The 18420-nt window shown below is 42.0% G+C and overlaps 1 protein-coding gene across 1 annotated transcript; it reads left to right on the top strand.

The window, feature by feature from the left end:
* The first annotated feature begins 1525 nt into the window (after positions 1–1525).
* Positions 1526–18063, top strand: LOC138684836 (uncharacterized). The gene is made up of 2 exons (XM_069780113.1): positions 1526–1681; positions 16230–18063. Exons 1-2 carry the CDS (start codon positions 1640–1642, stop codon positions 17241–17243), a joined length of 1056 nt encoding a protein of 351 aa, XP_069636214.1. The 5' UTR covers positions 1526–1639; the 3' UTR covers positions 17244–18063.
* The last annotated feature ends 357 nt before the right edge of the window (positions 18064–18420 follow it).

The following is an 18420-nucleotide window of genomic DNA, read 5'->3' as shown; positions in this document are numbered from 1 at the left end:
AACTGAATTGATCTATTCCTGTTGGTCCTGATAAAATCCCAACTCCCCTAGCTGTTCAAGACAAAAAAATGAAAAATAAATAAGCTTAGGAACCACTCTATGGTTATAGCACAGCCACTGGTTGACAGAAATTGTGAATAGGTTTGCTTGGCCCAATAGAATGGCTTAGAAAAACATCAGATACACCACTGCTGCAAACCTAGCATTCATCAGTACATCTGATGAGCTGCTGGAAATAAGCACTGACATTGCCAAGCATCTGTCAGTGGATATAGGGAGGCATTGGCCAAATGGGAAACATCTGCATCTTCTCCAAACAAGAATCAGTGGAAAAAATGAAGAAGTCTGGAAATCAGGCTTTTCTTTTAGAAAGACTCATGGGTGTGAGGAACCACAGACCAAAGCATCTGTGTACTGTCAGAAGATCCATGTAATTCTCCTGACCTCACCATAGGACTATATTAGGGGAAAGCAAAACCTGGAGGTGGCAAGACACAGGAAGAGGACAATGCAGAAGACCTGGGCATAAGTGACACTGCAGGGTAGTTAAGTAGCACCAAATAAACACAGCCAAACAATACAGCAAACTGTTGCTGGTTTAAGAAGGTGTTGGAAGGAACAAGCCTAAACTCAGATGCTCATCTTGCTACAGTGATGCTATCAGGTAACAACAGGGATTCACGTGTCATGCCTTCAACTGGTGCTTCCATAAGGGCTGTTGGCAGGGACAAGTAGATCTTAGGATGTAATTGGAGTAAGCCAAGTACTAGAAGGTTGCTATTCTTACCTGGACACAGCAGTTTTGGTGTCACAGTGGAGACATGCTATAAATCTGTTCTCCTCTCCCTGCCTTTCACTCCTCACCTCCAGGGTACCCCACCCTGCTGTTGTTTGATGGTTGGTCACAGAGTCCACTCTCCTTGCTATATCTCTGTTAACTCAACTAATTTAGCCTATACCTGCGTTGTTGTCATCTCCTGGATCTGGTAGGCTAGTCTATCTCTTGGCTTTCACTGCTCAGATACTTTGCCTTGTTCCCTTTTGGCACATAGTTGGGACTGCTGTCAATGGACCAGGATTAGGACCGTTAAAATTTCTGATAAGACTAGACTAAAACTTGCTACACTTTCAGCATGACGTTATGAAGGTTTTTCTACTCTGCAATGAATGTACATAGTCACTGTGTCTGTGTGGGTAACACCAAAGGCTTGACATGGCTTGAAATACCTCTTGCTCCACATACCTCACTGTAGGCTACCAACCTTCCTTGGACTTATGCACCCCATCATGCACTGGAATTTGGATATAACATAAATGATTGGGCTTTCAGAAGCCCAATATACCCAGAAACTGCATCACTGATTCTGCTGAAAATCAGACAATTTCTACTTAGATGCTGAAACACAAATGTGGGGGCATTATTTTAGGAATCAACACCTTAATTGCAGAATCTGTTCAGTCCCTAAGTGACTGCAGCAATGCTGACCCTAATCTCCCACCTCTTATCTCTCTGTAAGATTTCTAAGCCTTTCAGTCCTCCTGAGCTAGCAAGGCACCTGGTCTCTGCATACACTGCCATAGCAGCTTGAATACCACAGAGTGAATAGATCTCATCAAGAGGAGGAGACGCTTCTCGGGAATGATAAAACAACGAGCAAAGCAAGAATTGCCGGGCCGGCTGGTAAGTGTGGAAGCAATGGTCTTCTTATTGATTGTACAGGAGACTTGCTTAGAGAGATGGCTGGAAATTTTTACCTTTTTTTTTACCTAAAAACGTTACTCTGAGAAAGCTGAGAACAGAGCAGGAGCCAGTGCTGATAAGAGGGATCAACACAGACCATGGATGGAATGAGGTTATTATATAAGTAATAAGACTGAACTTGGGAACTAATCAAATAAAAAAGACATTTTCTAGTTGGGGCATTGTACAGGCACTTGATTGCCATAGTAATGGCAATGGAGAGATTAGAAACAATGAACTGTACAGCAAAAGCTGGCTGAAAATCCCTCCTCATGGAAGCATCTCTTTAAAAGAATGGCTAAAACAGAACAATTTGCTAGAAGAGATATATTTGAGGATATTTAACGGGGGTTGTGAACAGGAACCAGTGATCTTTGGAGCGTGTAAAAATTGAAACTAATGCTGGCAAAAGATGCCAGATAAGCTTGCAACCTCAATTCTTCTAGTTATTACTAGCAGGGTGACAATTTCACACAGCTGGAAACTGAATGTCTAGGCTCTACAAATTTCTGCACCTGCAGGGACCATCTCCCATTATGCAATACGGTTGTTCAGTCTTTGGCATCTTTCTCTGAAGCACCACTTGGTGTATAAGCTTTAAAGGATGAGGCCTGTAGCTGTGAATGAAAGGGAAGTATTTCCCCCCAACTTCACTGCATCCCCAACAATGTCTAGTCTTCCTATTCAGCCCTCTAGGATGGGTGCAAAACCCAGGAGATCTCTACTAAACTCTACGTATTTTTTAAAAATGATAGAAATACAACTTTTCTGTGTCCTTTCTTACTACTTTTCTTAGGATTTTTCTATAAGTAAAGCATGTTTATAGCTTTTCATGATGTATTTGTCTTCTCTATTGAAATCCCCGGTGTCTTCTGATAGATTAGAAAATTGCTACTACTAAAATAGACTAGCTTATCCAGTCACGTAAGTAACTCTAAAGCCAAGCTACTAATAACAACCACCATCAGCTTTTCATTACTGGGGAAAGGTTTCAGGAGAATTTTAAGCCTGATTTGCCTAATTTCCTTAAGGAGATCTCCAAGATCCAAGAATTGAACCAAGAAATTAATGGGAAGCAGATGAGAATGCTGGTCTAATTTCTACAATATAAAAAGGCAGCTAAGGAGGAAAATCCCACAAGAAGCATATTAGACACAGGGAATTTGTAAGCTTGGGGTCCTACTGGGTAGTTTTCTAAATGAAGAAAGCACTTCAGATGCCTGTTGGAGAAATGGGGAAAGAGATGGCATTTCTATTCTGGTTTCAGTGGTGCTAGTCATGCTGCTTTCCCAGCACATCGGTACTATAAAACTGGAAGAGCACACAGAAAACTCTGAGAGGCCTGAGGTAAAATGCTGAGATTTAATCTGTGTGTTGCATGGGGCATAGGGCATGTTCTCTACCTGAACTACGCAAACCTTCCCTAGCTCACGAGCATAAAGAAACTCTTCAGGACCATGCTGTGAAACAAAACCTGCAGATCGGTGATGTGTGGTGCTCAGTGGCTTTGTAGGTGTGCGGCACCATATGACTTCTTAGATGAGTTCGGAGCAGACTGGCTGTGCCGCAGTCGTACTGTGTAAGACCAACTGTGTTGCTGCTATCACAGCATAGCAATGATGACAATGTTTTGGGAATGTTTCCTCACAATCTGACGGAAGTAAGAGACCATTAGACAAGAACCACTCCCCCTGCCCCCATCCACCCACCCATTTTCCAATTAGCACCTTATTTTTATGAGATGATGATTTGATGTTAGCCATATATCCATGGATATGGATGTATTTATTTAGTCCCCTTTCAGTATGAGAACCACACCAAGCGAGTTTAAGTTTGCTTTTGCTCCTGAGTCTGAGCACTTTGAGATTAAGAGCCAAGTTCTCTGCTAATTCCCTGCTTTTTTTGTTATCTGCCATGAGGGACTGGACCAAATGTCCTGCAGGGCACCAAGAGGGCTTGATTTGTCATTATTTAAAACAAGTAGGTATGTGTGGCTTAAGTCCAACTTTGGTCTGATATGGCAAGAGGAACTAAAATCCCTGTGTGTTTAGTATACAGTTTATACACATCTCCAGTACACAAGGTGTTGTTCGTTGCTCTGAAATGGCTAAAGATCATCTTGAATGATTCTAATGACCTTCTCTGACTCCCTTTAAATCCTTCACCCTTGCTCCAACCCTTCCTGCGAAGGAGATGGTTAAAACCAACCCTGACCAGGGCCTTTACTGAGGGTAATAAGACACACATGGTACCAACTATGTAATCAAAGCAGCAACAGCACATACCATCCAGCTGCCAAATGAGATGTGGAGACAGTATGGTGGGTTGGGCAGGATGGACAATGAGTAATAATTCAGACCTGAAGTAGATCCTTTAAGGAGATAGATTATCAAGGTAATCAATAGCAGTAGCCATGGAAAACATTCTCCCTCTTACTATGACATACAGATTCTCAGGTGAGGAACCTAACCAGGGATAAAGTGCAGGGCCACGGAAGGGACAGAGAGTAGAAGTAGGACTCTCCTTTCTCCTACTTGATCAGAGGATAATGTTAGGAAAAAAATCTTTTTTCAGTGAGGCCTCCTTTTTATAGGTATCATGTGCCTTCCTGACTCACTCTAGGTTTCTCCATGCCTCTACTTTTTTCCACCTGAAGCAAAATTGTCAGGAAGGACAGCCAGCACATGGATCCATTGAGTGTGGACCCCTTCCCCTAAAGATGTTCCTAGAGATGGGGAATGAGTAGCCACTGCTCCTCCACAGCCAATGCCCTGCAATGCCTCTTCACATGTATTTTCCCTTCTAGCTACCTTTCTGGGTTACTTATTGGATATGTTAATAGCATCTAAAGCCATCTGGAGAAGCTGATATTTAGCTGTTATTCAAGACTATGAGAAAGAAAAGAAACTGTATCTGAACATGATTAGAGTGCTCCCCTTCTGTCCCCTGACCTGTTAAGAAAGTGCCATGTACTAATAGCTTTAACTTCCCTTCCTATTATGCTCTGATAGGATTTGCCTTTCAAAGCACTCTGACAAGATAAGACAGTAGGCTGCTGAACTGGAATAAGTAATATGGGCACACAGAAGATGTGTGTGTGTGTGTGTGTCAAGACACACCAACCTGATGGCTAAGGTAGCCCACTGTACCTCTCATCAGAGAAAACAAAACCAAAAATCATTCCAAGTCTTGTGGGGAGAAATTACCTCTTGCACAAGTTAATTTCAGGGACCAGGAGCAGAAATTATGGTGAGACAGAGCAAGGGGAGCCACAGTTCTAAGGAGATGGACAGAAGGTCCAAGAGCTAAGAGCAAGCTAAGGTGCTCAGAGCAAGCATCTGGGTAGCCTGGGGTCTTTGGGAGATAGTGCTGTTATTGGTGACTTCTTTATGCTGAACATAAAACTGTTGGTATAGAGATACTTTTAACAAAGCTAAGAGGCTTATCCTATTAAACCTAATGAGCGCACAATTTTATTTAACGAGGAAAACTCAGTGGTTTTCCAGAAGAGCAGGAGGAGGCAAGACTCTACTAACACCTGAATCTGAGGCCTTGCATGGAATTTAGAAAGAGGATATGTTTCATATTCACCCTTCTCCACTTCTAAGGAAGCTTGATGGGACTGCTTGCATGTATGTAGTGACCCACATATATAGGTGTTTACACTGGATCCTCAGCTAAGGGACATACATAATGCCCAAGAGGGATATGGGTGGGAGGCTTCATTGTTCTTTAGCCACACATAAAATTGGGTGAAGACTACACGCAATTTGTAAAATTGTCCTGGTGAATTTGGAAAAGCCCCCATCTTGATTCTGCCTCTGTTGAAATCAAAGGCAATGTCATCACTGATTCTAAAAGGTGCAGGATCAATGCCTTTTAGGATCTGGAGGGATTCCCCAGGGTGTACCTCTGTGTCGCAGCATACACATCCAACTTCCGATGATACTGAAGATTTCCTTGTTGGGTTAGTTCTAACACCCACCAAAGTGAACAGAAGAATTCCCACTGAGAGCTGAATTTCTGAGTGCAGTGCTATAGTCCCGAGGGCGGAACAACAATAATTTGCTTAGGAGGGTCTTCAAAACACATGGATAATGTAATGAATTTGACTGGTGGTATGGACCATAGTGGAGAAGGCTGTGCCATCTTAGCTCTAGCTTTAGACTATGCTCTACAGAAAAGCTGGAATTGCCTCCATGCCCAGCTGCTCTTGTAGCAGGGGAAGAGGTCCTTATGAATTCAAGGGAGAGCAGCTTACCAGGAGAAGCACGAGGCTGCCTTAGTCCTGGCATTGTGCTGGAAAACTGCTCTTCTTCTAAGCTTTGTTTGTTCTTTGCAGTGAAATGTATTTAACTATCAGGAGAAAAGCTGTTTTCTTTTCCTTCTTAACTCCTGAGTGCAAAGCAATATTAATAAGTAAGAGAAAAATAAATAAAATAGAGGGACCTGAGTAAGGTCATCAGAATTCCTAGGGAGCTGGCAGGACTGAATTCAGAAAGTGCACAATGAAATGAATGGATCCCCCTCCCACATGCACATTTGGACTAATGGGGGCATCTGCAAGTAAGGGTGTACTATTCATTGGCAGAATCAATGGAATGACACTAATACATAAAGATTCAGATGCTCCCAGGCTTGGTGGAATAGGTGCTCCTTATTCCAATAACTGTACATGGTTTCTTGTAAGTGAGGAGACAAAGGGTGGAGCCAGTGCTGTAGTTGCAATGAGCTTTTGTCTGTTTTAAAGTTGATTGTCTCTTGTCCAAGAGTTGAGCACAAAGTCAGAGTGAAGCAAAGGGTCTCTTTACATTTCCAGATTAAGTAAAGTCAACTGCTAAATGCTGAATCAAAAAAGCAACTTGTGACTGACGGACTAGAAAATGCTCAAAAGCACAAGTCACAAGTGCCAAGATCTCATACCTCATGGTTCAGAAGAAGTGAAAACTGCTGCTGTACGGACATTCAACGGTACACTAAAGTCTCCAGGACACTATCAGTGATCCATGTGGCCAGGAACAGCAAGGTCTGCATGAGATAGTTATTCTAAGATTTCAAAACAGGACCTGTTGCAATTAATGCAACAACAGTATTTGTGTCCTACATGTCAAAGAGAGGACAGAAGAAATGCAGTGAAGGATCCATCAAGTCTTCAATGACCTTTTAGCAGTAAGCTAGGTAGCATAATTCAGCTTAGCTTGCTGGGTTCCTAAGGATGGGGAAAATTGCTTGGTGCAGTTTGATTAGAGATGTGTTGCTTTTTTTCAAACCCACCACCATCAAAGCCAAATATCTCTTCAGAGGTATTTGCATCCATAAAGCTGCATGGATAAAAAAAACTAAACCAAAACCAAAAAAACCACCTTTCTTCATGCTGGGATCAGAAAGTAATACAAGATCCTGAAACTCGATCCAAGAAGCTCTCAAAAGCACCTGTCCTTCCAGAAAATATTGGCTGAATGTTGAGCCTGAAACAAGACCAGAAAGTCAGCAAGGTCCATGAACTCTGTATGGGAGCAGGGACAAAATTTTGAAAGGGTTTTTAGCTCCTCATAGCACACTGCTTGGCCTGGTACTGAGTGTTAACAGGAGCATCTGGTTGCAGCCTTGAGTCTAATGAAGTTATTTGGCTAAGTTTTATTATTACATCTTTGCCTCCCCCCCCCCCCCCCCAAGGAACCTACTTGGTTATATTATGGAGTCTAAGCTGCAGGAAACACAAAATTGCCCAGCTGGCTGTAGCTAGACAGAGATGCCGCAAGGAAGAAATGTGATAAGAATTTAATCCTCAGTAGTTCACAGATAAACTATCTTCAGTTTTCTTCAGCTGGGACAAATTGATTGGCGAAGGTATTACAGTGTAACTTGTCTACCAAAGCCCTCCCAGTATGCTTTAACCATTCCAGAACAACTCCTCTATAGAAAGACATGAAGGAAAAGGTATCTTTGTGTTTGGATTATCTTCTCTAAATAGGGGAATTAATCTGAAATTGCTATTCTGGTTGATTCCATTTGAATCTTTAGAAAGGTGCTTTACCCTGTAGATCCAAAGTGGAATCTCTTTTATAGTAAATGTAAAGTGAAATAATGGTGAGAGCAGTGAGACCCAGTGAAGTCATTAAATCATTTATACCCCAATTCAGCCTGGTTTTGAGAGGCTTAAATGATGCACAGCAGGTAATTCCATCCTTTAAGTCAAAGGAAACACATTCATTTACTCTAAGTCACAGCATCTGGGAAGACTGGGATCTATCTGCTTAGTTTTTTTGAAGGGAAATTCTTTTGCCAGAGAATTTTTTTCTTAGCTTGGGATGATTTGTCCATTTATTGTTCAGTGAACAGTGGTACAGGTTTTGGCAATGTCACCATGTAATCATGCTTTATTTGAATGGGTAGACTTGAATGGGCTTTGCTCCTATGGTAACAGATTTTTAGCTGCAATTGTTCCTAGCTTTTTGAAGGTGCCATTAACCATTGTTCCCAGCAGCCTGGTTCTCTATGTTGCTTGGGCTTTCCAAGACTGGATCTCGAAAGTTTCAAGGTTACACCGGGCAAAGGGAAGGAGAGTGAGTGACTGGGAAAATGAGATCAAGTCTTTTTTTGCCTTTTCCCTAATCCTGGACTAGGCAGAGGCCAAAGCAGGCCCAGCGGAGCTTATAGCAGCTAAAAGGCTGCTGCAAATTCTGCCAGCCTCAGTGGTTCCTTGTGGACGACCATGCCAGCTGGATCCTTTCTGCCCCATCCTGATTCTTCTCTGTAGCAATATGCCCTTTGCTCAAAAATGAGCAAAGCTCTCACTGTGCCAGCTGCCACAGGGATCTTCGGCTGCTTATTGAAGACATTATCTCTAGGGCTACGTCAGCAAACCAGGCGGAGTTACAGCTAAGATTTTGGCAATATCTGCAACACTGGTGCTGCGTTTAAGGTCACATTTCTGTAGCTGTGCTTGCCTTCATTTAATCTTGTTTGCTCTGACGTCAATGCAAATGTAGCAGCAAGCCCATGCTGTTACATGCTCTCTCTATTATTATGGTTTTTTCTCTCTTAAATCATGGCTGGTTTCTTACGATTGAGTTAAATTTACTATGGAGAGGGGTGGGTTGTTTTAACAGTGCAGTAGCTAGTGTGTTGGCATATTCTATCCAAATACAGAGTATCTGCACTTAATAATTCTGTTAATTGATTCTTGTTATAACAGCCAAAAAGCTGAGTTCATTGTGAGCTGTGTGTGCCTGTATCCTGGTGCGATTCAGTCCTGAATGCTAATGTATTAGTCCTGCCTATTTTATACATAAACAATTTATTACCTTCATAGGAATTAAATTTTCATGACATAGATTAATGTATTCTGCCTACCATCTGGAAGGTCCTACAGCGGTCTCCAAATGGTGCAGGGATCCACGTCATTGAAATGTAGCCCTTCCCAGAGCTGAGCACAGGAGCTGAATAACACTGCGCAACTTTAGGACCATTGGGCAGAATGGAATAAACCAGTGTCCTGCTGAAGCTAGAGGTAAATTTAGGTTGGATGAAGATACAGTGATTTTCCCGAGCAGTGCAGCAGATTTAGCAGACTCTCAATTCTTGCAAAATATCTAAAGGGCATCCCTTGATTGCAAGGCATAGAGATGTTCAGTGACATGTCTACAGCTGTGGAGCAAGTCCGTAGAAAAAGTAGTAACAGTTCCTACATCCCCTGCCTGCCCACTGCACTGCTCTATAAAGCAGCTTCTGTTTGAAGAGCGAAAGGGAGAAGAGTCAGATAATAGGCTTGAGGATAAAAGAAGTGACATCAAAATCTTTCAACATCCATGTCATTAGTGGATCAGAGGATGGGCTGTCATTGACTCTTCTGGCCTTAAACGGTACAGCATTCAACAAGGAAATGGTAAGTTTTAAGGGAATTGGAAAGCTGTGGACTTTCAGGTCATGTTTAATCATTTTTTACAAAGAAGCCCTATTTGTAATACCCCTGCTGTCAAAGCATCAGCGGATTAACAGGACTAGCAGGTAATTCTGCTTTAACATCAATACTGGTATAACACTATATGCTGCCTACAGCTTAATAGGAATATTTGAAAAATGTATTCGTGGAGTGACAGTATGAAGTAATAGATATAGAATGTGGGTAAGAAAATTATCACAAAGGGTAGAACAAATATCCAGGGCTCATGCAAGCCATTAAAGAGGTAGAGTCTCCTTTGCAGGCTCCAGTACACTGCTGGCTCCCTAGTCTGAGTTTCCCTCCTTTACCTTTAGCCTCAAAGTCACTGAAGTGGGAACGGGATCTCCTGGAAGACACGTCACCCCACCACCTGAGGTACTGTCTGAAGAACCTATTTTCAGAGAGCGTGAACTGGTCATTCTCCATTCCTATTGAGGCTGCCCTAGACATCCAGCTCTGACCCGACTCTAACAGCTGACGAGTGCAGAGCTGACTCTTGTCCATTGTGCACAGCCTTCAGATAGCTCACAAATGCCTCCCCAAAGCCTTTCCTACTATAGGGAATCCTCCAGTCTGATGAGACTATGCTGGAAGCAACCCAGTAAATAAAACATGAGGCAAGCCTGGGCTAGAAACAATCTCAACCCCTTCTGTTGGAGCTGTGGCAACGAAAACGTGTTGTAGCAAGAGGTAAGAAAGCGAGAAAGGAGCTTTTAGCCTTGTAGCTGGGCATTCAGGAAGATTTTAGTACTGAAGCCTCTTTATATTAAATTGTCCTTGTCAAAGGGCACCTCCAAATGTGCCCTTACTGCCAGCCTGTGTAGTCATGCCAGTTTTTCACTTTGGGCCTAATTGGTCTAACAAAACAAAAAGGAACAATTCTGGCAGGACTAATGACCCCACAGTGCTGTGGAGAGATGGGATATGAGGGCTTGAGGGTCTCTTTTCGAAGAAGTGAATTTCCTAGCCTATATATGTTTTCAGAAAAGATAATGGCACTGCTGACACCTCCTTTTCAGAAGACAGGGATGCTCGTTTTTTCTGTTCTGAATGAAATATTGCAGGGGAGAGCTGAGAAAAGGTGCTTGTCTCCCCGGGTATTTCTGAGTGCAATGGATGAGTGGCATCCAGAGAACAGGCAGATTGAATGATTGCAGAGTTGCTCTCCCTGCCTCCAAGGTGCTGGCCTCTGTTATCAGTGGGATAGTGCAGGCTACCAAATTAATTCCTAGACATGAGCTTCCACTGTAGCAGATAGCTCCATCTCTCTGGATTTTACAGTGCCAAGCTCTAAATTAAGAAAAACTGGCAAGGGAAGAGCTCAATCTCTTTGTCTCTGCAAGTTCTGCTCATGCTGCTATCTTTGTGGGCATGTAACCTAAGCAGGAGCTGGAAGTTAGCAGGAGATATTGCATTTTTCATTTCTGCTTCACTCCACTCACAGCAGTGAGAAGATTTAGGCTACTGCTGTAATGTGCCCCCCCCCCCCCCCCCCAGTCAGCATGGGTCCAACAGCAGATGCAGACCTTTACTTCTCATATAGTCTTGTTGAAATGGCTGGGATTTGCAGGTGCTCAGGACTTTGGGAAATCAATCTCCTTATTCTCACAGTTGAGGGAAAGATTTTTGAAGCTGAAGCTAGAATCTTGAATTATGATTTAGATCCTTAAATAATTTGGCTGAATTTAAAGTGCAAAGCCAGTGCTACTGTTGAAAAACAGGTCATTTATTTATATCTTAAATCTGAATTTAGAAGTCTAATATTAGTTGCTCATTTTTTACAAATCTTTGTCTTGGTCTAAATAAGGAACTATGTCCCTATTTAGACATGGAAGTTGGAAAAGTTAGCTTACATGACTTACTTGTCATCACAGAGTGCCAATAAGAAGTCCAGGACTCGAGTTCTGCACCTCCCCCTTTTTCCTGTAATATCACAAATCCCTACAAGAAGCTTCCCAAAACTTAGGTTGTTCAGTAAGGCTTGGCAGTCATGCGGGAAGTCTGGAGACTCTGTGATTTGCAAATTGGGTGTGCCTGCGAGGGCAGGTCTGCTGTAGGTTTCCTAGAACTCAGACTGGTCTCCTCCTGTATTCAGGGAGGAGCTATTAAAGCAATGATAACATTAGGAATGAAAGTGTGCCAAATTGTATGAAATGGTGTAATTCCTCTTAAGATCCCCCAAACTTTATGAACAAATTTTAAATATGTTTTCACAAAACATTCCTTTAGGTTAATGATTGCAAATACTAAGTCATGTCCAAAAGCTTCTCTCACCTACAAAATAAACCTCATAATGTAAACCAAGTCCTCTGTGAAGCAAAACTTGTACTAAGAATATGTAAAATCCTACAAAATACAAAGAAATTGGCAGAGCACCATTGAGAAAAATGTTGCATACAAGTTTAGCATTACTTGACATAATTTTCAGGGGATTATATTTTCATGCTTTGATTATTCAACAGGTACCAGCCTGTGTAGAGCACTTGTTTTCTGAAAATTAAGTTATCTGGAATTGAACCTATTTGGGGAACTAACATAACTCCATTTCACCTGTTCCTAAGTAACTTATACTCTCTAGTACACTTACATCCCAAAAGCTCCTATGGGTTAGGAGAGGGAATCAGTACAAGTTTACAGGTGGAAAACACAGTCACAGAGGGACAAAACATCTTCCCTGCCCTCACATGAGCAGCTTGTGGTAGAAAAGGGATTTGGAGTGGGTTCCCTGATACTGGGCTGGTGTTCAGACCACTCAACTGTCTTTCCTTTGTTCTATTTTGAAACTCTTCTCGCTATCGTTGTTTTAAGATACAAGTAGTGCAATGGAATGAGAGTTGTGGCAGAAGGACACATGATCTCTGGATCCTGCACTGAGGAGACTCGACAGGGACTTGTGTGAAGTCCCCCACTCACTCCACCTTGGTACCTGGTTGTTTTGAGATCAAAGACAGCTAAGTGTGATGTTAGCACTGTCTTCAGTACTGCTGATTACAGACACTTTTATGTTTTAGCTTCACCAAACCAACGGACCATCTGACCTCCTAGGACCCACTGGCTCACAGACAATATTGTTTTGTTAAATTTTTCTGGTATGGCGAATTGCTGTAAGTCTCTGACATTGCAGGTGTGATCTTTATGCCAGCTGACAAAAGCAGACAGTACTGCAAGGCTAGATATTAAGGCTTTTCTGGGAGTTATTCGGGGGCTGGCTCTGTTTGTTGCACTGTCCATTCACAATGACCTGAGCTATTTACTGTATATGCAGAATGTGCAGTGGAAGCAAAGCCATTCATTCCTAGATGCTTAAACTGAATTGCTTCTCTCCCCCGTTGAGTGACAGCATGTGTAATGGATCTCCATGTTCCAGAGCGCTTTTCAGTAGCAGAGCTTCAGGCATCACATGGAGAATTAAGGCACACTCAAGGCTTGGTGTTTATTTTGGAATTGAACTCAAAAAACTCCACTCTGGGGACAAGCTTTCAACCAGATAAGCTGGAGGATTTGATCTGTGAACTTCCTTTCTTAGGTATTTCTGTCATCCCCTTTGAACTGCAGCAATTGGTTGATACACGTGATGATGGGAAGGAAAAGCATCTGAGTTGTGTAACATCTGCTTATCACTACAGATTATCCTGTAGCAATGAGATTAAAGCTTTTCCTTATGTAGGAAGAGCTTGGGATTTAGAGTTGGGGTTTTTTTGTTTTGTTTTGTTTCTTTCTTATGTAATGTACTATAGATTTGGTTTCATTGAGCAAGGAGAGGAAACTTCACGTGTGACTAAGAAAACAGGGATTTTTAAAGGAAGCAGAGATTTTTAAAGGATTCCCTTCAACATCATGTAGATTATAATCCCAGTATTGTCTCCTGGTGGTTATGCTCATGATAGGACTGAAAAGGGGGAGCACTTTGGAGACATACAAGGAAGTGACTTGCGTAAAATAGTGGTTTGGATCTCAAGCCCTGCAGAGCTTTGTGATAGCACAACAACCTGCTGCTTTGTCCTGCTGACAGATTGACTTTCTGGTTAAAGTCCAGTGGGTTGTCAGGATATCTAAGCACATCCTACGTGCTTGGCCCATTTTGGTTCCCCATTTCTGCCAGGTACATACCCACAGAAAACCTCAGGGCTCCCAAGGCTGGTTTAAATCTGTCTGGTTTCATCCATTGTAGAACAAGAGAGGCTCAGGACCAAGACTGGAAAGGAACCTCAGATCAATCCCTTCTCTTGACCTAGTCGTCAAGCTGGTGAACAAGGTTTCAAAATGGCATCAGATTTCTCTAAGACTCTATTGCAAGTCTTATTTTTGGCCTATAAACTAAGTGTTTATTGCCCTGCAGTGAGCAGACTCCTGTTATCAAAATGAAGTAAAAATAGCAGAAGCACCTCTCGGAGGACCATCCAGTCTGGGCACTAAGATAGCTTAAGTAGAGAGTCATCGGATTCCTGTTTATGGGGGACACCAAGTTTCCTAGATCTGAGGCCACTCCATGCTAATTTGCCACTGGGCTACAGTGCATGCAATAAATCTAGTAAAATAGTAATAATGTACCGTGACCCTTCTGTCTCTGCCCTTCCATTACTGTGCAGTTTATATCAGAAGGATCAGCAAGCTGTGACTAAGAAGGAAAGTATTTAAATTACATGAAGGTTGTGGTTTCTAAATAAAGACTGGTGGTCCCTTTGAGAATACCACTGTCATAATACATTGATCCTGAGAACCTGAAGCAGTCATTCTTTGTATGGGTCTCTCATTGACTGCAGAGGGAATTTTGGGCACAGAGCAATTACCTACACAAGACTGGGCCAATTACTTAATTAAATTTTAAGTAGGAGTATATACATAGCAGATGGACATTCTGAGATGGTACTGAGTAATGTGTGCAGGGTAGCAGAGGATGCAGCTTATCTTGCACATTAGCCTTGGATGGGCTTTAAGTGTATTAACATTAGGACTCCAATCGGATTTAGGTGGTGTGTAAATTTCTCCAAGCCTTCTTAACTTGGTTGAATTTTCCTCAGATCAATGCAGCAGAGAATGATCCAATCACTTAATCACTCTTGTCTGAAACTAGCGTGAATCCAAAGGATGGCCATAGGTAGAAAGAGGCATTGTCAAGGCAGGTTGTTCTATAGGCTTGGATAGATGGCTTGGTATTAGTCGGGTACTCACTTTTCAAAAACAGCTAAAAGGCTTTTCAACCAAGATCTTTTAAAAAATGATAATTTGTAGGTACTATATTGTTTACCTTTTCTTCCTCTCCATTCCCATACCTCACTTTGCATTGGAGCTTTCATTCTCTCATTGCTTTATGTACCTGCATTTTAGGACAAGGGTTTATTTATGGTTATTTTATTTCACTCCACATTTACAGAGCTGTGGGCAGCCTTAAGTGTTTTCCTGGAACACAGCAAAACACAGAAAGGGCAAGGGGAGTATCATTTTCAATGATACTTTACAATGATACTAAGCTCAGATACTTAAAAAAAATTCCCGCCAGTATCAGTGAACAGGAATTATGAATGCAGATTTGATTATATGAGATGAGAGGAGCTGTGAAGTAAAATAGCTCATGTTGTCTGTTTGCCAGAGGAAAAACAATTTAATACTACCATTTAATAAAATATCTTCATGATAATAGGATCTAGAAGTTCAAGATACAGTCAAGAATATTGCTCTTGACTGTCCCATAAAATGTACAGTGTGTACAAGAAAAAGAGAGTGGGAATGGAAAAGGGATCTTAGGGAAGAGGACTTCCTCATTTGGGCAGAAGCAGGGACAAAGCCCATCTCCTGATGGCACCCATGAGCCCGTCATTGCCTATGCAGTCCTAGAAAGTTGAACAGCAAAGCCCTGTTTACAATGAGATGCTTATATTATTGATGAAAATGAGACACTTTTCCCAACCATGACATAAAATTTCTCTGAACAAGGGCAAGAAATGAACTTCAGGTTTGTCACATCTGCCATTCAGCAGTTCTTTTACTTAGCACCTCATAATTATTGCTTTTGAAACTGCGCAATATCCACAGTATTCATCACAATATCCATCCCCTGCCCTATAAAGCACACGTCAGTATACACACAGGAGTGAGGTGGATGATCCCTGTCATGAGAAATGCCCTTCACTCAGCATGTCAGAGGAAAAGGGAAGGACCCACACCTAAGCCTCAGTTAGGAGCTTCCCCAAGGAAGAACATAAATTCTGTGTTATTTTCCATGTGTTGTGGAGGTCCTAAGCTTCCTTTAAATTAGTGATTGCAGTGTAGAGGCTGGTGCTGCTCACTGCTCAGAAAGGACACTCAATATTTGGGACAGAGTGGGAGAAAGAATGGTAATGTTGTTTGAGATGCACTGGTGACAGTCAGGGAGAAGACAAGCCCTGATTCCTCAGTTGTCAGGCTTATTTATTCTCCAGATAAGGAGACAAGGGACACCAAGCTTGCACTCTTGTCAAACCCCCAAACATCATATAAAAACCTAACAATGGTGATTAATACAATGTATGATAGTGATCCTCACATCCGTTTGCTTTCTTTAAGGCTGCCCCAATGGCTGAAGAAAAGCCCAAGTACAACTGCACTGTCAGTGAAGTCACCATTGTGAACCTGCAGCCTAAGAAAAATCCCATTCTCGTCTTGGCAGGAGGGAACCCAAGAAGTGAACATAGAAACCTTAGTTTCCAACCTCCTTCTCCAAAAATTTCAGAGAAGAGGCTATCCCAGGGAGAGAAAAAATTGTGGCCAGAAAAGGTGAAAAAAGAGGGTGCTTTGTCTCCCAGCCTGCATCGTGCAAACGAGTTGTGTAGCACAGAGAATGTCACCCTGAAGAGGCCGGTGAAGTTGGCCCCTCTGGAGATCCCTGTGGAAGTAAAAGAAGCCCAGCTCAAAAAGATTATGAGTATCCAGAGAGAAACCCAAATGGCTGCTCAGAAGCTGACAGTTATCAACTCCATCAGCAATGAACCCCATGTGAAAAGGGTAAAGAATCTGGCTCAGGGGGAGCTGGAAAACCTTCAAAAGATAAAGCTGAGTGAGATGGCTGCTCTGGAGAATAAAGATGATCTTCTACCCCCTAAATGCAGCAAACCCCTGGGAGAAATTCAAATTATTTTACCTCCAGAGACAACCTCAAAGTTGACTAAACAACCAGGTGTCGAAGATGCTCCCAAGACACTCTGTAAGCCATTAATCCCCACTCTCCGGGTATCTGACATGCACGAAGAGTCTAACAGCCCTGACAGCATCCCTGATCCTAGCCAGAATGTTTCTCGGTGCCGATTCAGAGTAAGGCACATGAAAGAGCAGCAGGAAGACCATGGGAAAGCCAAACCCTTAAAGGTCATGGATCCAAGTGTGGGAGAAGGAAAGCAGAAATCTGCAGGTCAACGAACACAAAAAACCCTCAGTGATGCAAGCAAGCTTATTGAAAATGTGTCCAAAAAGCAGAAGGAACGAGGAGCAAAGCAAGGGGAAATGGATGAAGCCTCTTTTGTGAGGAGGCAGTCTACTCGAAGGATGGCCTTGGGAGACATCATCCAGGTAGATGAAGACTGAATATCATGCACCATGTAATGCATAGCAGATTTAGACACAACAGCTACTCAGTAAAATGTTTTAGACTGACTGCTTAGCTAGAATTCTTCAGAAGAGTGTCTGGAGACATTAGTAAACCACAAAGTGAAAATAAGTTAGTATTGTTGAAAATCTCTGTCATTTCTGAGATGCTCAAACAAGTAGGTCATACGGCAAATATCGACCTATTCTGCTGAATGCCAGAAAGGCCCCAGCAACAGTCCTGAGTCCATCATGGAGTACAACTTTTCAAGACACACATGGACCATGCAGGAAAAATCTGCATGTGGACTGGGTGGAGGAACCAAGCAAGAGAAAAACAGGAACCTAGAAAATACTGTGTCTGGGGCAAGATGAAAAGAAATAATGTCATTTTGTCCTGAGAATACAGCCCTCCCACTGTCAGCTGTGGCAAGTTTGTTTCAGAAAGACAAGACTGAAATGTTCTTCATATCTATTGTTGGCAGAAGAAAAAGTAATTAGTTTAAGATTTAGCAAGAGACATTTAAGTCAGAAAAAGAGAAATACTTTTAAGGACAATAAACACTGAAGAATGCTGTTTACAGAGATGGGAATCTCTGTCACTGAAATTTTAAATAATACATTAGACAAACACCTGCCAAGGATGATTTTGGAAGAGTTAATCCTTCATTCAGACACAACAAGGGCCAGATGATCTGTAATGTCCTTCAACCTCTATTTTCTTATGTTGTATGTTCTATCTTTTCAGTTGTCCACTTGCAGGGCTGCTAATCAAGCCATGTAGTGCAAAAATGTACAATAAAAGTAACTTTTCACTTTGCACTGATTCTTCTTCATTGTCTTACAATTGTCTTACAGCTAGTGTCAAGATATTCACTGAATCCTTCAGAAGGCAGTATCTAATAGATGACTGCTTCTCCTTGATTTCTTCAGACCTACTTCTGTTTCTTCTTTCCCAATTTCTTGATAAAGGGAGGAACAGCTAATACTTGTATTTTCATTTTCTTGTCTCAAGCAGCTCTGTCTTGCACTTTTTACCTGTTTACCTTTGGTCACCTCTTAAGATCATCATCATCTTTTGAAAACTGAGTATTATTTTTATGTATAATGCAAAATAAACCAAGCATGCACAGTCTCAAATTAGTCGCAGAAATCTTTTTAGGGAGCAAAAACTATT

This window comes from Haliaeetus albicilla, chromosome 3 (assembly GCF_947461875.1).
Source record: "Haliaeetus albicilla chromosome 3, bHalAlb1.1, whole genome shotgun sequence".
In the NCBI taxonomy this organism is placed as follows: domain Eukaryota; kingdom Metazoa; phylum Chordata; class Aves; order Accipitriformes; family Accipitridae; genus Haliaeetus; species Haliaeetus albicilla.
The sequence above is the reverse complement of the archived record's forward strand: the minus strand, read 5'-3'. Positions and strand labels throughout refer to the sequence as shown.

What these genes read in the sequence shown, in the direction of transcription:
- LOC138684836 (XM_069780113.1), top strand. Translation starts at nt 1,640, where the DNA reads ATGATAAAACAACGAGCAAAGCAAGAATTGCCGGGCCGGCTG. An exon ending in AAGAATTGCCGGGCCGGCTG is followed by an intron (nt 1,682 to 16,229) that starts GTAAGTGTGGAA and finishes GCTTTCTTTAAG; the next exon opens with GCTGCCCCAATGGCTGAAGA.